Source organism: Falco rusticolus, chromosome 1 (genome assembly GCF_015220075.1).
Source record: "Falco rusticolus isolate bFalRus1 chromosome 1, bFalRus1.pri, whole genome shotgun sequence".
NCBI classification, from domain to species: Eukaryota; Metazoa; Chordata; class Aves; order Falconiformes; family Falconidae; genus Falco; species Falco rusticolus.
Genome location: NC_051187.1, coordinates 24,467 through 47,879, shown reverse-complemented (window position 1 = coordinate 47,879; position 23,413 = coordinate 24,467). Strand labels below are relative to the sequence as shown.

Below are 23,413 nucleotides of genomic sequence, written 5' to 3'. Positions count from 1 at the left end.
AAAGCTACTGAATGATGCAAATAGTCCATATAATTCAGGTTCATGTCATCATTTAAACCTAGACATATACATGTAAAGCCAATAATTGTCACCTGAATGAACCAGAGGGAAGTGTACTGTTTTTAATAATGAAGCACTGCATTCTTTAACAGCAAAACCTTTTTATTATTAACCTGTCTCATCCAGTGAATTTTAGAAGCTACTTTACTGTAGGATTAAGTTCACGGTAGACTGCACTTCCTCACAACAATCTAGATTTCTGACCAGGTGGCTCAACACTATTAAAAAACCCCAGCAACGCTGTTTGTTTTCACTTAGTGTTTTATACACATGAAGTGCTGCTTTTGTAAAGCAACAGTTAGAGAACAAAATAAATACCTTTTTATTTCATTCTTTTACAAAGAGAAAATAAATATTCTTGAAATGAACATGTACACTTTAGCTAATGATCTACTTACAATTAATTGTAAAGATTCTTGTTGAGAAATTCAATTGCTGAAAGTGTTGCCTTTGACAGATTTACAGAAGAGCTGCCACTCTGAGGTCTGGAAGGTGGGGAAACAAAGACAACAAATAGCTGTGCGTGTAATATTTTTCCCCACTGGAGAATGAAGGATGAGATGCCTCTGAGTTCTACACGCCTTCCCCTTCAAGGAAGATTTTGAGTTCTTTCATGATGTTAACATGGAATTAACATGGACTGCTTACATGCTTTTACTTAATATCTCTCTCAAAGCGTAGGATTTATTTTCAATTGTTTTCAATGTACTTGTACCACAAAGAATTCAGGGACTCTGCAACCATCAATATTATGTAAAACAGCAGCACACATAAAAGCACATAGCCAGTTCTAAATGAAAACTGTGAGGATCAATTAAATATCATTCCAACTTTTCAAGGCCTGCTAATGAGAAAAACAGAGGATTCCTGAAGGTGCATTCGCCTTAAGATTATGAATAGAGTTTTGAGAATTGCACAGCAAAAGCCATGACTTTTATTATACAGTGCGTTGTGGGTAGAACTTCGTATTTTTCTTGCTTTTATCCTAGCTCCCATAACTGATCAAGTCTGAATAGCAGTTCTCCTCCCACACTTCCTACCAATACAATGTATTATTTGATAAGAGAAAGCATTTGTAGAAAAGACTTCTAGAAAAGAAGCAATATCCAAACAAAAACATTTACCTTTAAAGAGACAAAAGAACATGATGTCTGTGAGTAAAGCAATGAATGCCTTCTCTTTCTTCCTGTATACCCTAACTGCTGCATTCTGACCATGACTACCAAAATCCTTCAGTGAAAGCTTTAGCACCGTGACAATGTCTTCAAATGTTTGCAACTGACAATGCTCTTTGTAGGTACAGAAAACCCTTAAAAAGAAAAAAAAAAGTTACACCAAGTAAAGAGTAAGGATTCATTGTAAGTAAGTTACACCAAAGAAGAATAGAAGTTATTATGAATGTATTTACACAATTGTTAAAGTACACAAATACAGTGGTAGTACAAATGAAGTGCTCTGAGATACTGGTTTCCAATACACAGGTTTATATAGACAGTCTATTTTCCACATGATGGAATTTAACTATTATGAAGGACAAAAACTGCCTACAAGTGAGTACAATTCTAGAAGTCTGCAGTCAACTTTTAAGTATAGCACAGCAATCTAATTTTCCAGATACAGACAGAATAAAGAGGCTGCCTTTGTAAGTCCCTCTAACAGTATATTAACGACAGATATTTACAAGGAAAGCACAGTGAAGTGTAAAACTGTTCAAATGGTAGTGCACATGCCTAAAATACTGAAGTTTATAGTAACTGAGGAAATAATTATCTTATGCAAACTTATCCATGGATCAAACTCGTAAGCTTTTCCACTACACTCTTCCCAAACACAGCTTTCCCCAGTCAGACCCAGAGTACACACAAGCAAGTAGCTAATGTTCTGAAAACATCCAAAGAAGAGTGACTAATAATATGTGGACCTTCGAGAGGGGCAAAACAGAATTCATAGACACTAAACCAATAAAAATTACTTTTCATAAAACTCTGAAGACCAGTAGGCCTTTAAAAAAATTTTGGTTTTCAAGCAGGGAAGAATTTCTTAAGATACCTAACTGTTCAAACAAAGTCTCTGTATATACTTTCCATTTCCAACGTGGAACTTCCCATTACTTCAGTCACACTAGTATAAACAGTACTTCTGATACAGTTCTGAGTACTTTTTATTTTATGAGATCATTTAAAGTAACAAACAATACGAACAATCTCCCATATTCCATAACCAACAGGTGCTAACAACACCTGCAATATTTTTTTTGGACAACCTAAGCACGTTGAGTCATCCGTTCCTAGCTACTCAGGTTGAATAGTTAAGAATTAAATACGGTATGTACCTGAATTGTGAAAATTCTCAGGACTTCACAGCAAGAATAGGTTGATTTGGTTTTGTTTGGGTTTGGGTTTTTTGGGGTTTTTTTTTTTGTTTTTTTTTTGATAAGAACTCCTTTTTTGAGTCGTGGCATGAAACAGAAGGCCTGAATCAACTTATTTATTTTTAAACATAGATGCTGAATGAAACATTCAAATTCACTGAAGACTCAGTAGCAATGTGTATTTTCCACTTGCAATGCCCTCCAAGCTAACCAGCCTCAGAGTGCAGGAAATACAATTTTACCAATAAAAACAATGTTTGAAACTATCCATTTACCCAAACTAAGCAGAGAGATAAGACAAGCTTTCAAATTCTAAATCCCTCAGATGCCAGTCTTTCACTTTGTCCTTCATATTCTTTACAAAACAAGAAATCCATTATCACCTTCTTTACTAAAGTCTCTTCTGCAGGGTATTTAGTTCTCTTTTATGAAAAAGAATGAATACTAAAAATCCCTTTGTGTTACACAGAAAGTTAAATGTGAATGAAGACAGCAAACAGCAAAGTAAAATTCTAAGAGTTTTAAAAATTTCATGAGAAAACAATCTCAGAATGGGACCATACAAATAAGTAAACAGTTTAAATAAAGTCAGATAATTTTGATTCATTTACATGTTCCCTGCCAGACTATTTTTTTTAAAACAAGAAATTTCAAGTAATTGTCTTTAGGTTTATATTCTACATTTTTAAATCAGACAAAAGCAAGAGTTCCTTACAGAGAAATAAGCCAGTAATTTTAGCAAAATGATACAAAAAACTTTCTTAAACCAAGTAAAAGATTTATAGTTACAGTAGAATAATAAAAAGGGGGTAAAGTCTGCCGCCTGTGGAGGGAAAACTGAAATGGCCATCCGAAAACAGGCGGTCAACTCTGTAAACCGTCTTTCTTTTCCAGCCCTGTTACCACAGGGTTCTCTTAAGGTCATTGGGTTTCTGGCAAAAGCGTCCTGTAATGGCAGCTGCTGGAGTCTGTCCATGTTCCTCCAAGTGCTTTTTAAGTCACATGGAGAACTCCAATTGTAACGTTTCCGCTCTAGTTTAGGGTATTTTTGCTAGTAAAGCCATTGGTAACATAGGAGATCAGCCATGCATTATCTGCCCTCCATGGCAAAATAATTTTCATCGGTGCACAGCAGACTGGAGAACACTGGTAGTTACCCGAGCAGGAATCTACCAAAGCCAAAAAACAAGACAACGTCAGCACATATCCTTACAGTCAACAAACAAGTGGCTCTCAACGTACTTTTAAATAATTGGCTGCCGAAAGTAAGGGAGTAAATTTAAAATCCAACAAGCTATACGATGTTTCACACCCACCTGCAGCTACATGAAGTTCCCTGTATTTTCCTCCTTTATTAGAAGTTAACATGGAAAATTCACCTTTCCAGCCATAGGGGGTGTTTTGAAGACAAGTCAAGACAGCATAAACATGCACAGAGGAAAAAACAAACCAGATGAAAACACTACCTATGTCTAGAAATAGACTTGATGAATAATTAATTATGGGGGAAAAATGTCCAAATAAGAGGGCCAAAAAAATTTCATTATTTTCAATGGCTTTTCTTTTTTCATGGGACATTGTGTTGTTGCAAGACACTTCATTATTTCCAGCTCGACCCATTTCAGTAAGTGCAATGTTATTTCAGTAACACTTTCACATGCAAGTGAAAAATAACCACATATCACTGCAATTTTAAGAAGTGAGAAATGTCTGAGCAGTTGAATCAGTATTCAGTATTAATTTCAGTTGTAAACAGTTACAAATAGTAAAGCACACAGCAAAGGCCAACCAACGCAGACACAACCCTGAGCAGACCCGAATGTGCATGTCTCCAGCACACAAGCTTTCCAATGCAAAGCTTTGAGTTTGCTTTTTAATTATATTTTTGATTACAGTCTAACAATTGGACTTTAAAGTGTTAAGCTGCCATTTACAGTCGGATCTTTTTTAAGGTTACAAACTGTTTATGAAGCAGCTTGTGCACAGTCAGCCAAGCATACAAAGCAGGAGGGGAAAACGGAAGAGGAATGCAGGATTCTTCACCAACTAGAGGTACAGGATTAGTGCAAGCTTAAGTTTTATAGAGAAAGTGAGGCAGCAGACAGAGCTATACAACAGAATTTATTAAGGAACAGAAAAATCTCACAGCCTTTTTTAATGAGAAGCAAAGCAAAGAAGCTCCTGAAATACTTAAGAAAGCATCCTTCAGCCATTAAGGTTCAGATTCCAACTGAAACTTACTTCCCTGATTAAACCTCTTATTGCCAAAAGCAGAACAGACTAAAAAGCCAAAAGCTGCACACAGAAAGGCAGAAATTTCTACCACACTGAACAGTGGAAAGGAGTTCTAAATACCCAGATCAAAGCCTGTCTACCACCAAGATGCTCATATTCAAACTAATCTCATTAGTATGTGAATATTTTTAAAATATAGATCTGAGTATTTTTAAAATGACAGCTCATAAGGAACAGAGAAGAATATAAACACTGAAAAATGGATACAGCTGTAGTAGAACATTCCATTCATGACAAGACAGAGCCTCATTTGAGTAATATAGTCAATTTAGCCTTCCTAAAAGTATTTTGGTTTTACAATTCTGAAGCAGATCTGGTTTTGAATGGATGACATATTGCTGCATGAACATCCCTGGAAAGACATGTAATTCTCAAAAAGCTAAAATTTTGACTTGGTTATTTTATTTTATTGTTGATGCTTGAACAACTTTAGGGACTTTTTAAGCTGCTCTTTTTGTCAACTCTGCTTAAGAGTCCAAGTGGAACAGCAGCAATAGTTCCAACTTTTGGAAGGACATTTACTTTTAAGTCAAGAGAATAACCAAAGCTCCCTCGAGCACCTGACCAGAAGGCACAGGTACAACTATGAGATAACGTAAGGAGAAGAAGCAAAGTCGGACGTTTCCAAAGATTATTTTTCCCCACCCCTTCCAAAGTTTTGGTGTCTAATGAGAAGCACTCACCCAGTGCTGCCTTCCAACGAAAGGAGACGAGCAGCTACTTGCCATGGTGTTCGAAAGGAATGCTATTCTGAGGTAGGGGAAAAGACAGCAATTTGTAACAGTTCCACTGCCCCAATATATTAAGATGTCTAACAAATATCCAACCTAAACCTGTAGTAGCAAACATATCTTTCGAGGAGCTTTGATTTCAGACTTCTAAAAGACATTTCTATCAATTTAAGAGATACGTAAAAGGAACAAATCATTATTCCTCAAAGAAAGCTGACAGGGTCAGAAGAACAATGCAGAATATGATGCCTATTAAAAGATAGATATATGGAGAAAGATTTGCTCATGAGGAGATGGAAAATGCAGGGGCATTGGAAGTATGTTGCTTTTCCTCCAGGGAAGTAGCACAACACTTGAGTTGTTCAATGCCATTGTTGGCTACAGTCTTCTAAAAACTTCTCCTGTCAAAGAGTCTTAATCAAATATTTCTTTGTGCAGCATTCCAATTTTTTCTTCCAACTACAGAGAGAATACCTCTATTACCAGTGGGAGTTATGCACAGCTTTGATGGTTGAATGCTGAACATGCCACATTCAGGAAAAAAAATATTAAACAATTTACTGCATATCATGAACAGTCAGATTGAACCTTCTGTGAAGGGAAACGAAGGCTACTCACCCATAACTAGACTCTTGAGATGATCATTGCTTTCAGGATGCAGTCTGTGTGTGCCACGTGGACTGACAGAATGATTCAAAGTAGCGCCTACTGGAATGAATACTCATGATCTCCTTTACTACATTTCTTAACGTTTATAAAGCCCACGTAAAGGAGACTAACTGAACAATTCACTCACAGACCTTAAGAGCAGAAGGATCTTCTAACAGCTGGTATGATTTTATGTCCAGCACAGATCACAGCTCTTCACTGCACAGAGACCTGTAACTTAGGCTTACTTTAGACCTGAAGACACCACCTAGAAATGAATCCAGTTTTGATGCAAAAGCAAAGGGGACAGATGTTCTACTTCTAAAAGAAGTTGTTTCAGTGGCTAACTGCCTTCACTTAGACCTCAGTTCCACTTTTTTTTAAAATGTGAGTGGTTTTAATGTTAAGCAACAGGTTCTTCACATATGTCTTTTGCATAAATGTCAGTTCCTGTTAAAATCAGTTTCTAAAATACTACACCAACTAACTTAAGATGATCTCTTACCTTTCAGACAAACTTGAAAAACGCTGATTTGAAACTCTTGCATTGTACAACCTGTTTTCCCAAGCTCAATTTTTATGCCTCTTCTCTGTGTTACATACCGTTTTCCAACAACTTAAGATTCTGAGAACTGAACTAAGCATAATATTCCAGCATCTGTCTCATTAATGACATGAAATAATGTCTCAATTTCTGTTCATTACTATACCATACATAGATTCAAGGATGAAGTTACTCCCTTTTGTTATGACATCACACCAACCTCTCCACCATTACACCTAATGCCTCCTCAGTCATTGCTTATCACAGATATAGTTCCCACATACAAGACAATGGGCTCCACTCCATCATTCTAATCAGGCTTTGGAGTACTGCAGTAATGCACATTTTATTTGAATAGCTTTACCTGACTGCTCAACTCTCACTAACTTTCATCACTGTCAAACATCTCACAACTTGCAGGTTTGTAGCTGTTGCATTCGCTTCCATATAATCAAGAGAACTACTGAATAATGTGTGACATCAAATTTACATAATTTCCTTATAAACACCGAAGTTTCATGAACCATTTTGAAGACGTGCTAGCTATTATTCCAATAAACCCTCATTACTTAGTGTTACAAAGCACTAGTCTTTCTAATGATAATAATTTAGGTACTGCATGGACAATACCTTGGAGGTGGGGAATATACATGACACTTACTTTGCTATCCTTACCAATTACCATTTTTCTGAGTGTTAAATTTCTCTGGGAGGAACATACTTTCCATAAGAGAATTTTCATTCATATTAGCTACATTCCCAGCCTTAGTTTTCACTTTCAGATCGAACTAATCAGAACTCATTTTTTAAAAAAAGATAAAAATGCAGAGTCATCTTTAAGAACTCTACCTAGAAGTAAGCAGCTTTCATTATTTCTTTGAGTAACTTCTGCAAATCTCCATTGCCCAGAGTTCAACAGGCAGTAGCCCTTCCTCTAGATGACGAAAGGTGGGGATTGCAGATGCAGCATTGCCTTAGCAAACAAATGCATCCAAATAAAATAACAAAACTGATTTATCAAGTTATAAATAAAAAATGTAGTCCTTAACATAAGACATCAGTAGATCTGCATAGCAAACTTTGCTTTCTACCAGGAGTATGGTCTAAGCACTTCCTGAAACAGGAACAGCAGTGGCATATTTACTTAAGACTTACAAAGGAAACTAACACACTTGGAACAGGAACGGACAAACAGCTGCTGTTCTTTACTGTTCTCCTGGTAAGCGGTATAGATGATTTTCTATAGTCTTACACTTAGCCAATCAAAATTCTCCTTAATAACCTTGCCACGTGACCTGGATACTTGAGGTTTTCCTGACTAAGAACAAGCTATAAAGACAACGGGACCATGACTTTAATTGGTAACCTGGTTAACATCTAAGGATGCATTGTGATTATGGAAGAATTACTTCAACATTATGAAGACGGTAAGAGCACCAGCTATGAAAACTTGCAACAATTTGAGCCACCTTGCCTGCTACGGAGTAAGCAAGAACTGGGAAAATGAAAAGCAAATTTTCTCTAACGAGCCCAAGGGCAAGTGTTATAAAGTAAAGTCTAAGTAGATCCCTCTTGCCTTCCAAATCCGAGGCCCATGGGAAGCTGTTTAAATTGTACTACAATCGCACACTGTTATTCAGTCACCATGATAGGAGACCAGCAGCAATTCACTGCCTGGATAAGAACTAAACGAAGACAACAGACAATGAATGATCGATTAATGAACTCACGAGAAGATCCCGATTAGGCTGCTGTTGGGATGGTAAAGAAGTCAACAGAGTGATCTGATCTCATGCTTGCACCACAGTGTTAAAAAGGGCAGGTATGGAAATGCGCCATTAAGCCAGACTGTACTGTTGGCCCGTACCCCAAATTATGTATCTGGGTATTCAAAGACTCCTCAAAAAACCCTGCAGTCCTACACAATCTCAGAGTATTCCCATTTTACAAGTTAGGCAGAACCAAAATGTATCTGCAAACCCACCTGGATTACTCATACTTTACAATGTTTAGGAAAGCGTATGTGCATGCTGAGCACCAAGTCAGTAATACAGCAAAAAAAATACGTACTCTCTCCTAACACAGTCAAGTAACACCACTGCACTTATTTCTGTTACTTTCATTAATTATTTATCTGACTGGCCACAGATACAAAGTATCTGTGATTTGCTCAGAATGCCAGAGACAAATACTGGGCACACACACTTTACACGGAAACCATCTCTACAGTTGAGTAAACATTCAGGGGGAACTCTGTGTCACAGCCTCACCGAACAGCTGAGGTCGTGAGGGGCTCGTGGAGATCATCTAGTCCAATCCCACCACCCAAAGCACAGACAACTAGAGCAGGCCACTCAGGACAATGTCCAATTGTGTTCTGAGTAACTCAGAAGAGGGAGACTCCACAACCTCTTAGGTTCTGTTCCAGTCCTTGCCCACCTTCAGTGTAATAATGTTTTTTCTTATGTCTAAATGGAATTTCTTGTATTTCAATTTCTGCCCACTGTCCATTGTCCATTCACTGGGTATCACTGCCTGCACCTTCTTTACATCCTTCTATCAGGGGTTTATGCATATTTACAAGATGCGTAACTATGTGCAGTTCTACTCTCTTAGTTTTCATACCATTTACAAACTTCAGCCATAAAATACTTCAACACGAGAATTTCTGGTGGCAAGAATTGTACTTCAGTGAACAATTTAAACTGGCAAAAACTGCCACCAAAGCCAACACAGAAAACCTGACCGGCCTCCTACTCCCGTTCAGTCATTTCTGTGCCCGAACTGTTCATCCATTGTGGAAGGACAAACATTTATGCAGCTATATGGTGAAACAATTCATTCAGCTGAAAACCAACCCAAAAAATCCCACTTCACTTTTGTTACAGCAGAATTGTTTCCCCATTTCACCCTCAGTCTTCATTACAGATACCCACCTGGCTTCCATCTAAAAATGCACTCCCTCTAGCAGCAAGACGTCATGTGTAAGAACACATACTATGCCAAATAATTAATTTTGCCAATCAAATGATGAAGCCAAAAGGAACCGATTTAATTTTTATCAATATCCTCCATCAATGAGAAATGAATCCACAGCAAAAATTATGCAGTTAACTCCAGCACAGCATTGAAGTGTGATGGAGAAACCCCTAGGTGACTGCACCAGTCCTCAGAACAGACTGCTCTCCCAGTAATGTTGCAGTATACCTACAGTACAGATGACTCCCCATTCTGCAGGTAAGACTGAAGGCAAGCTGTACAGAGCCAGGCTACACACTACTTATGACAAGTCTGTGTGAATACCCTGAAAAATGGATGTTTCAGCTATAGCTTAAAGAGTTAAAAATGTATTTAAACATTGTCTGTCAGTCTTAAAAAGAAACATTCCTAAAATCTTTGTTAAGTCACTGTAACCAATGAGGATAATTTCAGTGCTGACTGTGGCTATGAATCACACTCTGTCATTCCTCCTCCTGCCGTCCTCTTCAAATGAGCCTTCTGCGGCCTATCCATCATCCACATACGTGGCTTCTTATCTGCTCTGAATTACAGTACTGCACTACAGCATTTCTTCACTTTTACAGTTTTTGGTTCTTCACCAACTATTCCTTGTCTATTCTGCACCCACATTCTCTGCTCTGTTGATTTGGAAACATGACTCACAACTGCCTCTAACTTACTCTTGCTTCCTCACTGATAACAAATACAAGAAATCCAATGAGCAGAGGGGCTAAACACCGTAATTGTAGGTTAAAATGCTGTATCTCTAGGATTGTGCATCACCTCATACACCAATGACTCTGTATTACCTTGAGCCTTTTCTGCTTATTGCTGCCAAAGTGAAAAAAATTTTTTTTCTTTACAGTAGTCTACAGCTACATCACTGTTTTAACTGTTAACATTCAGTTAAAACATCAAGTATTTATACAAGTCAACATCATCTGCAAAACCAGTATGAAATCAAATCAATTAGCTGATATGTTCTTTTGGCAAATTAACTTTATCAAATCACCCTCATTTTCCATTACACAGAAATCTTTTTTACCTGCGAAGTTGACATGCGAGAGGTATCTTGTCGGCCTGTTAAGTCAGATGATGAGATATTTACTGGGGCACCACGATGCAATCTCATACTCACTTTCCTTTCTCGTTCCATACCAGATACTGGCCGAGGAGAGGTATTGGCTGTGAGAAAAAACACAGTACATTCTCATAATGAGAAATGGGATTACAACGTGGTCACTGGAAAAACTGTATTCTCAGTGTTTGCATATTAAACTTCCACAGAGTCAAACAAGCGAAATCAAGGCCTTTGTTTTACATTCACAGAAATCTAAGTAGCAATCGGCAGGTAATGAGTATATCCAATTACTTTCAATCTACTGAAAAACAAGGGGGAGAAAAAACAAACAAAAACCCCAAACCCTTACCAGAGACAAATACCACTCAGGTACTCTAAGTCTAATTTTGAATTTCCAATGACCAGGAACAAACTGCAAAATTAGAGTAGTCTACAAGGTGCATCTATCCAGGTATCTGCTTGCTTACCAGCATGTGAGGTTGGGGTAAGAGGAGTAGGAGGAGCTACATCTTGTGTTCCTCTCAGCCTGCCAGAAGCAGTGGAGGGTAATCCACGCATAGCTGGATTTCGTGTATGTCTCAATCTTTCCTCTCGTTCTCGCCTTTCACGTTCAGCATCTTCAGCCGCTCTGCTGGCACCCTACGGGTCAAGGCTAGTGAACAACTTGGGGGATTACTGAGCTTACAACTACATATTTGGATAAAAATACTGAAAATAAAGAACTGGACAACCCATGAATTGAAATTTGCTAGGGCATGACTTTTGACAAAATTTCTAGGGAACTGCCATAAACTTTGTTCATGCAACTGCTGGGACAGTCTTCAAAATGCTAATGTACACATATAATGTTATGGCAGCTGGACACCTCCTCAACAGTTGCAAATGACCTGTGCTGAAGATCAAGGTGGGACCAAACGGTAATTTTGCAACCTAGCCTGATGATTGCCCTGAAGAAAGTATCTCAGAAGCCTTACACATTTAAAACCCCGTAACTTCAACCTAGCTATCATTCAACATCCACCTCATGGCTCCTGTATCTCCTGCTTTTCCTCATTTCATGATCTTTTTTTCTAGACAACAGAGCTTTGAGGAGGAAAAAGAGTCTTACAGTATCAGTTAAGATGCTCAAAACTGACAATATATATATAAAAAAAACCCACAGAAAAAATAAATAAATTTAGAGAGCTACATCAGCTACTCACAAATTTCAGCATGTTCCAGTCAAACACATAGTCATAGGAGAACCCTTGTCGGTGGAAGAGGTTTCTGAATAATTGCCTTAGATAGGAATAGTCCGGTTTGTCATCAAAACGCAAAGAACGGCAGAAATTCAAGTATGTGGCAAATTCAGCTGTAATAGAAGAAAGCCGGTTTTTTCCCTTCAGCTTCACATTTGCTTTTTGTAATTCTGAATCACAAAAAAACCCCAAACCCAACCTTAAGCCCAACAGCAAATGTCCTAAAAGTAACAAAAAAAAATAATGAGCTAATACTAGAAATCTACGGAAGGCAACATTGTAGCCCATCTAACAAGTCAACCCTGAATGGGAAATTCCTTGTCTATCACAGAGATCAAAGATCTCATTTGCCAACAGCAGAGAGGATCTATAATATTAAGAGTTCCTTAACCAGCAGGCTGGGGGTGCGTGTGTGTGGAAGAGGAGAGGTTTAAAACTACAGTTCCACAAAGAAAAGTTTTTTTTACCTTTCTTTCCTTTGAATATACTTAAACGCAATTCCTTGCAGGACATGGAATAGCATCTCTTTGTTGTTAAGTCACATGAAGATTCATGTCCGCTGCCTCACAAAACACACAAAAACTAGCGGACCACTATCAATTTCCCATGTAAGTCATGCTACAATTTCAAATTTTCAGACTAGTCTGAACACCTGTTTTTATGTGGCTCATGAAATATTAGTTACACAGCAAAAAAAAGAATATTGTTGTGAATTCAATGCCCCAGAGAAAGCAGCAGTATCAAAATACCAGATTTTAAGTTCAAGTCTTTCCAGCTGAAATGATGTATTAGTAATTTATGTTATGAAAGAATTTCTAACGAAGAGCACAAGAAAAGTTAATTAGTCTTTCCTGCCTGTTAACCCCAGAGAAAAAACACAGTTAATGAACCTAAAGGAACACCTATGAAGGGACAGTTGAAACAGATCAAAGACAGTAAGTTTTCACACAACCCTAACAAAAACCATAGTTCTCATTACCATACCTGGCTGCTGAAGCCAAGAGTGTGGACAGAATAGAGACAGCACTCTTTGTGAAAGATCAGCAATATTCCCTGATGGCAGCTAACATTAACAAGTTTTAAAATTGATATAAGTACCATTTTGCAGGGCTCAAAACCACCTCATTATTACTGTGGCGTAAATACCAAACTGAGAAACAGAAAAGGTTTGAAGCACGATGCTAGGATATAGGAGGGTTTCTTACACCTCTCACAGATGCTGACCATCAGCAGACCAAACTACGTGAACCTGGAATGACAATTCTCAAGTGAAACAACTGCAATAGGTGCATCTGACTATGCAATCTAATTAATTCAAGAAACAGTATCCACACATATGAAGAAATGGGTAGTTTCTCAAAATGCTATTTGCTGTCAAGCGTTATCCAACCAATGCCAACACATGCACACACAACACAGTGCAAATCAGATGTACTAAGCTACCCTTTGAATTGAGGGCACCTCAATGATTGTTTACTAATAGTTAAGACAAAGTAGAATTACAAATGGTCTATGAACAGAAAGATCCCAGTCTTGAAAGCACAGTATCTTTATCACAGAGATGCCCAATCATGGGCAGCGTTGTGGAAATTTAGAAAAAAAAAGAGAAAAAAAAAAAAAAAAGAGAAAAAAGAGAGAGAGATAGACAGATAGATAGATATAGAGAGAGAAGTAAAAAAGACTAGTAGAATTCAGTGTAAAGCAAAAAGAAATCCCACTAAAATATGAACATGTTAGGCCTCGTGCTGCAGAAAAGTAACTTACAAGGATATCCTTTACACAAAACCTCAATGGGTGTAGACATTTTCTTTTCACTGATACGTTCGTATTTCTGCCTCTTTGTTGCTGCTTTCAGTCCCTGCCAGGGGAGGGAGCCCAGGTTAAAATACATCAGTACATAGCCCAAGGACTCCAAGTCATCTCTGCGAGATTGCTCTACAACAGTATAAAAAAGTGGACTCATTAGGTTTCATTTTCTACTGGAAAAACAAAAAGACTGTGTAACAAGACTGTCATAAAAACCCTTTGAAAAACAAGAGATAGCTGAGAGTTACTATGCCCACGATAAACTCATCCAGTACAAGAAAAAGCCTATAATCCTTGCAATTATTAAAAAATGTGCTGATTCCTGAGAATTACAATCTGACGAAATCCCACCCAATCAAGAGATAAGAAGCCAAGCACACTGCACTGTTAAGTGCCATAAATAAGGACCATCTTCTATGCCTCATTAAAGCAACATCTACTTGTACTAAAATTATGTGCATCGACACTTTTAAAGTTTCTATTTATTGCTCTCCCCAGCTCACCGATTCCAAGATGAGTGTTGATGGATGCGTAACGGGCAGTTCCTGTTAAGTTTTTATTTTCACGATATGGAATATGTTGGTGAGTTCGAGCGTCTCGATACTTCTTTGCTAATCCAAAGTCTATTATGTAGACAAGGTTGCCTTTCTTCCCAAGGCCCATTAAGAAGTTGTCTGGCTTCACATCTCGGTGGATGAAGTTCTTAGAGTGAATGTATTCAATTCGACTAATCTAGATATAGAGGAAAAAAATGATCACTTGAGAGAGACTAGGCATACACTTTTTTCCTTATAAAAACACCAGCAACACTGTCTTAACGATAAAAGAGGTAATGCAACTTTTTACTGTAAAATGTAAGGGCATTAAAGAGAACATAATTTGGAAGACAAAACATAAACCTCTCCAGCTCTTTCCCTGTGTCTATTTTACATTTGTTTACAAAAACTTTCTTGGGAGAATTTCTTTTGTCTTTGAGCAGCACAACAGCTAATTTGCAAACAGCGCAAGTCTGGTTTTTAAAAATCAATTTAGACTTTGCAATCATTTTTGACAGGGCACTTTGTATTTAAGAGAAACAAAACCAATTTTGAGTCTTTTCTTTATTGATACAGGCCTATTCACCTCTACATTACAGAAACAACGTACTTGGTTCTGATCGCTCAAGAAATTTTAATATTCCAACATACTGCACTGTCAAGATCAACAAAGCAGTTTCCTACCATTTGGTCAGCGAGTAATAGGACTGTCTTGAGACTAAATTTCCTTGAACAAAAATTGAAGAGATCTTCAAGACTCGGTCCCAACAGCTCCATCACCATTACATTGTAGTCCCCTTCAGCTCCACACCACTTAATTGTGGGAATGCCCACTAGAAAAAATGAAACAGTTTATTCAGTATAACTATTTGATTTATACACAAATCTTCAAGGCTCCTAAGATGAATTCTAAGAGGGTCACGACTGTGATGTTTGCACTCACAGGGAAGCTTAATATTTTATGCAACCTTCAGCCATTCCGAAATGAAAAATTTGATCATTTCACTGCAGAACCAACATAAAATTACAGCAACAGAGGTCTAAAAATAGCCTTTTTCCTCCTCCCCAGAAACCTCCCAAACTTTGTGCTTGGCTTGTAGCTTGAACGTATTTAGTGTTTTTTGCTGGATTTGAACCTTAAGCATTTTAGAAGTATTAATACTCATGTAGTCTCCAAGATGTCAATAAGGAGCAAACTGGAAGTCTGAAAATAAAGACACTGACAAACCACCAAATATTATTACTGAAGAAGGCCTTAGAAATTAACTTCTTCATTTCAAAACCTACAAGATCACCATAAAATACATCTCTCTCCCATTTCAATTTGCAATGATTTATGACCCTTACTTTGCACTCATCTTTCTTCCTGTTCTGGTCTATTTGCTGTTTGGTGAATCTCTACCAAAGTGGAGCTGTTTATGAGACACATTATATAATCAGCTTGAAAGTGCTGAAACTAGCCCTGCTTTTTGGAGAAACTCAGGAACGTTATTTCACACAAAACTGTAGAATTGCTCAAATATTTTGAATTAAACCTGTATGTAAGTAGCCTTATTCAGAATCTCAAATGCCTTTACTCTGAGTTAATTTTATGCATTTTGGAAGTGAAATGGCATAATTTGCCCATTTTAAACTCTTAACTCTACTTGATATGCATTATTTTTTCCTGAATTCCCTTCACAGAGAAATCCTTATTCAGGTGGAAACTTAACCTTCTGCCCCATGCCTCCGCAGCATTCCCCCTCAGAAAGAACCCGCCATCGTGGCCTTAGTAAGCCCATAAAGGAAGCACTTAACTCTATGAAGACTCTTCAGGTTACACGCAGGCAGCAATTGAATGAGGCAGGAATTAAAAAGTAACTAAATGCAAATTATGCATTATCATCCATTTCTATATGTATGATTTTGCATTTGAGAATGCATCTGCATTTCAGATACAGTGTGGAATATAGTCTTTATGTAAAGTATAGCCTCATTTAGGAAGAATTCAAGGGACTATGAAATAAAAGCAAAACTTAACTAAGTTTATGCCCCAGCACTGCATAGGAATCTTAGATTTGCAGAATTCCAGAATACATGAGTGAGTTATCCTAGCAGAGAACCATGCAGTAGCTACAAAGTTGTGCTACTCCTGTTCTCTAATAATGACATCTTATCTTTAGAATTCCCATAGGAAGGAAATATTTTTAACTCACAGAAGAATACTAACATATATAATAAAAAGTAACCTGAGTTTACTAAATTTAGAATTGTGCTACTATAATAGGCAGTCAGGTTAAACACTCCAGAACAGTGATTATCATCTTTCACTGACCCATGAAAAACAAAAGTCAATCAGTGTACTGCCAATTGGTTGTACGGGACCAAACTTTGTTCCATATATTGCTTGAGGTTTTCACATTTTAATATTCTGGGACCATGAGCAACACTGGGAGGATCTTAGTGGTTACCACGAAGTCTGGTAGCCATGGATTAAGAACTGCTCCTCTACATCCCTTGTAGAAGAGCTGAGGTACTGCTCTTCACCTACCCTGCCACCTTTTCCATTTCTCCTTTTGTCAAAAGAGATCGTAACCATTAAACACTTACAGGTCACACATACATCAAAGACATAAAACCAGTAAAATCTCAGAAGGAAAATAATTTGCTTGCCTCCACCCTGCATCATTTTGTAGATTTTACTCTCGATGTGGAGCTGAGGATGTTTGGTTTTCACACATTCCAACTTAATTGCAACCTCCTCTCCAGCAGCAATATCAGTTCCTAAAACCAGAATAATTGAAAACATTGGTCATCACATTTTGGAGATGCATTTCCTTTGTCAAGACTGAAACAAAACAAGTATCAACAAACTACTTCTCAATGGCAAACACCCAGAGATTACAAAGTACTTTCAGCCATGATTGCCTAAAAATTCTTCTGAAGTCTTACAAATTCTTTCTAACAGACTAGAAGTTTAAAGGACAACTATTAGACCTTGTCGCACAGGAAGCCAAAACTGTTCCTATCCCTTTCCAAAAAAAAACCCCCAGTGCATCTTCTGAAGGGCACCTTTCCACTTCTAGTTTGCTGTGGAAGTGCTCAGGATGAATGTTTACAGGTGTGGCATGTATCCCTGCCAACCTAAGAAATGCTAGTAATTCAGATCACCTCCTCTTATGCCTTGGAAACAGACTACAACTTCCCTAAATCTCAATATACTCCAGACGTATTCTGACCTTATGATTCTATCCAGCTGGGAGGCAGACTATCCAGAATACAGAATTACATACAGTCCTCTCAAAAAAACATTTAAAAAATATAATTAAATTCTTGTTTCAGCATTCAGGTGACCAAGAAATTGGCTTACCTGTTCACTTTCAAAGTTTAAACATACATAGGGTAAAAGTGACATTCTTAAAAAAACCCGCTGTGTCAAGAAAATACATGCTCTCACAGCCAAGCAACTTAGGAAGCAGGATCTGGCTAAAGGAGACGTGTGATACTTTTTAGACATATTGCTGAGCCTCTCTACTTCCAGAATTCGGCTTTCTTCTGCGTTGCCTCATGGTTTAGGATCACGTGAAGTACATCACCTGCTGTTTGTTCTGATCCCCACTCTTAAAAGCTTAGCTTGAGGTCTGCTAGTTTTTGTTTGGAAAGAAACAGGAAACTAAGTCTGTACTCGCTTTCTGCACAATGTTCAAGATTTCATAGACTTCTACCCTACCTCGCTTTCCCTTTACTCTTTTCAAAGTTCAAAAACTCTTCTTGTTTATTGTACAGAAGTAATTTTTAATTACCCCTAATTATTCATTTCACTGATCTGTACCTTTTCCAGCTCTGTAATGCCCTTTTTTGAGTCACACAAAGCACTTGACAGAGGTCCACAATTACAATATTTTTCCTGCTTTCCTGTTTTTTCCACGTATGTTTCTTTGACCATTACAGAGTACTGAACTACTGTATTCACCTAACTACTATAACTGCAAAATCTTGTTTCTGAGGTTAAGGAGCTACTTCAGTGCTTTACAGCCTTGTCTATAAAGTCAGGCTAACCAAGCCTAACCAAGTCAGGCTAACGCCCCACACCTCAAAATGGGCACAACTCTTCACAAGGAACTAAGAGTGCATGGAATTATCCGTGAGCTCATGCAAGATTACACTGCTTTCTGCCCCCAGTTAATAAAATGTCTTATGTCTTTTTGTGTGCATGCAGAACATGGTCTCAACCGAGCAGGTCGTTTCTTGGGATAGTTATTCTTCCCAATAAGCCTTTATCACCTAAGATAGCCAAGATCCTTAGTCTAAACTCCACTTTTGTATAAACCCTCCCCTTCAAGACAAGAGATTTCATATTAAAAGAATGAAATTAAAATATTTTAGTCCGCCAAAACTGATGAGAGGGGAACAAAATTACAAATCATTCTTCCAAGCAATCCAGTCCTTGTCCCCAAATAGGGACTTCTGTCCCTGCTTAAACCTTGGGACAAAATTTCTAAAATAACTCTGTAGCCACCAAAAGCTTAGCTTCCTTTAAGGAAAACATACTAATATTCGAGAAGTAGCAAGAAGCAGTACTACGAGAGGAATTAAATTAGATATATTAAATTTAATTAAAAAGTAGTAACAAGCAGTATAATGAGAAGTCACCTTTTGTAAGTGAAAAAGAGTTGAGAGTTGTGAAAGTAATTTCTTTTAAACTGCAAAATCCTCTACTCTAAGGAAAGCCTTGAAAACTATTTTGATTAGTTTACAACCTAGAATTCATTCTTAAGAGAAAAATATACATAATGCAAAAATAATGAAAACACACGAGCTGCAGCGCCTTTGTGACTCATATCTATTTGACCTCATGGACTGAGCAACAAAACAAATACTCTGATCCCTGCCCTTGTCCATCTTATACAGTATTCAGAATACCTGGGAATCCATTTATTTTGTATCTTCCTCTGGAGGGTAACTTCAAAAGATGTAGCTACACTAAATTCCTAAATTTTATTCTTTTTTTAAATTTTTTTTTTTAGTTGTACACACTCCTTTATTTACAGTATCGACTTATATTTCAGAATCCTGCCCCACAGACCCTGCCATTCTAAGCAAGCAAAGCTGGAGCCATTCAAAATTCCAGAAGATGGTATGAGGACAAAAAGAAAGAGGTATGAGGAGAATAAGAAAAAATAAGAAAGAGCTATGTTAGTAACAATGAGAGTCACTGGCTCCATATTCCAACGAACTGACTGACTGACTGAAAGTCCACGCCCCCTACTTTGAAACATCCTCAACACCCTACTAGCTGCATTAAAAAAAACCCAAAAATAGGGGGACCGGAAACAGGGAAAAATAATTACATCTTCCCATTTCAAAGCATAAAACTGAGCTGGAAATCTACACTGAATTAATCTACAGATTCACTAAGGTCTATCAGAAGGCACGTGTACTTAAGAATTTTAAGTTACTTCAAGGCACCTATGTCCTACTGTACAGTCTGAACAACCAAGCAGAAACTGTTTATTTAAAAAAAAAAACCACCAACATTTCATTACCAGAAAAACCATAGATTTTTGAACACCTCTGTTTTACCATATAATGGTAGGCAAACCAAATGGGCCTCTACAAAAGGCTTCAGTTCTTGACAGACAGTAATTTCCCATGAAAAAAGAAACTCATGCCATTAGCTGGATCTTCCAGGCTTAAAATTCTCTGCTAGCTACTGGCTCAGGCACGACATTTGCAGCAAGCCCTAAAAGTAAATCAACCTGGCTACTTAGAGATAAAAAGAGGTCAGAAACGAAGGATGAGGAATCCTTATGCAAAATGCAGCACGGCAGTAGTACTAACACACAGAGAAATATTTCCTGTGCGACTTTTGGTGTGGCCTGTACACACGCAAAGATAAAAGTGACAAATAAAAAAACGTTCAATTTACTTACGCTTTGAATTTATACTATAATATAAACAGACTTACCAGAGCAGTAGTCAAATGCTGAAGTAGGAGTTTCTCACATCATCTAAGATTCTTCAGATTTTAACTGCTGTCTTAGTCTCCACCCAAAATCCCAACGGTAGCTAGTAAGGATTTTTGCACAAGCTTTGCCACCACCTTTCCCACAACAGCCTTCAATCTTTTATGCAAGCATTGCAGAGAGAAGGAATCATGTTCTCTGCCTCTAGACAACCACACACCTTCAGCTAGAAGCATGGATTTTTCATCACGCATATGATCTATATGAAGACAACCAGTACTTCACTATCTGTAAACAAGCAGCTTTAGCTAACAAATTATTTTGGAATGCCAGCTGTGCACTGGAAGAACCTCTCATACTGCCTACACTGCCAAACATAACATACGCATTAGCTAGTGAGGTCGGTTTTACCCTCCAGACATTTGCAGTTAACCTACCTTAGCCCCTGCAAGTTCCACCTCTTCCCCCTTTCTGACTTGTTATGTTTCATAAGTTGCCACAATTTTCAAAAGCAGAGTACTCATTTCTATGTGGCAGGACGTAAAACTCATATTTCTCTGGATTTAACCCATTCCTCATGGTTTGAGAGTTTGCAGAATATATCGAGTATTTTAGAAATACCTGCTGTCAAAGCCTGTCATACCCACCACTGCTTGTCATAACCATAAGCCGTGGAGGCATTATGACAGAGCTACACAAGCCGACACGCAAGACAATGCCAATCCTGCAAATTTTACAGTTGTACAGAAATCACGGTAGGAGAATAAGGTATATGCAGTAAGACATCGGGGCAACGTCCAAGCAACAGGATAGCCAAACTATGATGATTCCTTGAAGGATCTGAGGGGTTTTTCAACTGCAACCCAGTCATCCATAGTTGTGTAATTCTTTTTTTTTTAGGCCTCGGAGAAGAAACAAAGATTCCTGTGACAGCAATTTTTCTTAGTCCACTGCTGTAATATTAAACCCTGCTGCACAGGTTTATTTCCCAAAACATTTTTCTTAACGTGGTAGTTTGCTTTGTTCGGTTTTTTCCTTTCCCCCCTCCAAAAAAAATGAGGAGATTTATACCCTTATTCCTGTTTTATAGACGAGAAGATTAACCGTGCCCAAGGTCACAAGCAACAACGGGAAGAGGCAGCTAAACAAGCCAGAATTCCCGATTTCCCCACTGTCCAAATTAGGACATGATGTCAAGGAAATACTAAATTGATGTTGCAGGGCCCCCCTGGCGAGGTACTCCGTACCGGAGGGTGTTTCGGGGCAGCAGCGCAGCCTGGGCCCCGCCGGGGTGAGCCGAGGTTCCGCGGGCGCCGCCAGGCCGGCCTTGCCGGGGCTGAGAGCGGGCCCAGCAGCGAGCGGCGGCCAGCGCGGCCCGGCCCCAGCGCTCTCCAGGGGCCCGCCGGGAAGGGCCCCGGCGAGCCGCCCGCCTTACCGAGGTAGATGTCCCCGAAGGAGCCGCTCCCGATCTTTCGGCCCAGCCGGTACCGGTTCCCAACCCTCAGCTCCATGGCGGCCGCTCGGTTCGTCCGCGGCCCGGTTCTGTCACTATGCCCGGCCTGCCAGCTCGCGCTCTGCCGCCTCACAGCTCTACAGCTCCCACCGCCATCGCGGCTCTGGTCCCGCCACTCGATATTAGCGAGACGGGCAGAACTGCCGCCGCCGCTCCCGGGAAGGATGGACGCGGATTCCCCCCTCAGATCGGCACCTCAGCCGCCCCGGCCCCGAGCCGCCATGCTGGTGACCTCACTTCCTTAGCAACGCGGGCGGGGCGCGCTGCGGGGGGCGCCCGGGCGCGGCCCCGCCTCACGCGCCTGGCGTCTTCCCGCGCCCGCGGGGACGGGCTGCTCGCGGGGCACCGGCCATCGCTCTCGGTGCCGGGAGCGGGGCCGCATCTGCCTGGGCAGCCGTCGTGCTGCCGGCCGAGGAGGCTCGCATGGCCGAGGGGCGCTCAGCGACTGGGCCTGAGGTGTGACCCCGTGCATTTCAGGGGAAACCCGTGTGGTTCCCGGTGGGGAGAAGCGCTGGGGCCTCCGCTGCCTGCTGCGGGGAGCGGGAACTGTCTGCCCCGGCTGCAGCGGAAGAGGAGTGCAGAGAAAATACGTTTCTGTTTGCACGTTTTCGCCTTTTCTGGAGACAGCGCCCCTTGAGAGCACCTCCTTGGTGGGGCAGCGGCGTCTTCCACTGGATGGCTCGAGGTCACGTCTCTTCATGGAACGCGCGGCCTGTGCCTGCGGGCGGGGAGGCAGGTTTCAAAGCCGGGAGCAGGCCGGCGGGCTGCGATGTGAGTGGGCTGGTGGCACCGAGGGGTGTGTGGCAGAGGGAGGGTCTCAGCTGGTGTCTAGGCAAAGAGGGCCCGTGTACCCTGATACCCTGAGTGTCCGGTTGTTTCACATGTAATCCTGCAAGGGGGAGTTTTTCAGTGTCTTGAAAGTGCGTAAAACTGCATAAGCCTGCATCTGGGACACTTGCTTCCTGCCAGTGATGTTACTGAGATGCAGGGATTTCCACGTCATTCTGTCTGGGTGGTGTTGCAGACCAAGCCATGTGGGCTGTGATTGCTATGTTGCATGCCAAGGCCTGAGCTACAGCTGCCAGTCGAGCAGGAGCTGCAGTATGGTCCTCAGAGGTACAAGGTAGGATTGAGCAGGAGGACTAGGCTACATGAGTACCCATGTCTTTCTGAGGCAGGTGGTTGTTCAGAGCCTGCAGTGTAAGTGCATAGGGAAGGGCAAGTCAGAATAAGTGCATTATGAAGCTGATGGACCATTTCACCCTTCTTCATATGGGTAGCACAGGTAGCGTAGTCCTCCCTACACCACGAAGCTCTGAATCCTGCTGTGTAGAAAGTGATCAAATAACAGCAAAATATTTTATGTGTCAGGGTGTGGTACCAGAGTTTTCCTGTGAAAAATGGGTGAGTATGTGTTGTTTTGCATGTGAAGTCCTTGTAGAGCACTACAGACAAAAAAATGGAAGGGATCTTTGTACTGAACATTGGGGAGCTTTGGCTATTTCTCTCCCTGTCATGCATGTGATCCCTGTGATTTGTCCTGCAGCAGTGCTGAGATAATCATGGTTCCCTGCAATCTCCTGTATGAGAGGAACAGCTGTGCTGTGGTGTACGTGCTAGAATGAAGAAAATGAGAGTAGTGTCC

General features: G+C 39.8%; 1 protein-coding gene across 8 annotated transcripts; it reads right to left on the bottom strand.

Moving 5' to 3' along the window:
- Positions 1 to 709: 709 nt before the first annotated feature.
- CSNK1D (casein kinase 1 delta) lies at positions 710 to 22,013 on the bottom strand. Of its 8 annotated transcripts, XR_005106488.1 has the most exons (11): positions 21,691 to 22,012; positions 16,963 to 17,073; positions 14,995 to 15,143; positions 14,278 to 14,506; positions 13,733 to 13,903; positions 11,933 to 12,081; positions 11,198 to 11,369; positions 10,695 to 10,834; positions 5,410 to 5,476; positions 3,748 to 3,810; positions 1,444 to 3,600 (listed from the first exon to the last, which is right to left on the bottom strand). XR_005106488.1 is itself a non-coding variant. In XM_037402225.1 (10 exons), the coding sequence occupies exons 1-9, from the start codon at positions 21,764 to 21,766 to the stop codon at positions 5,444 to 5,446; spliced, it is 1,230 nt and encodes a 409-aa protein (XP_037258122.1). In that variant the 5' UTR covers positions 21,767 to 22,012; the 3' UTR covers positions 710 to 1,369; positions 5,410 to 5,443. The 8 variants fall into 8 exon arrangements, 7 of the variants coding, with proteins under 7 accessions (XP_037258122.1, XP_037258098.1, XP_037258108.1 ...); XM_037402225.1 differs by lacking the exons at positions 1,444 to 3,600; positions 3,748 to 3,810 and adding an exon at positions 710 to 1,369; XM_037402211.1 differs by lacking the exon at positions 3,748 to 3,810.
- Positions 22,014 to 23,413: the final 1,400 nt, after the last annotated feature.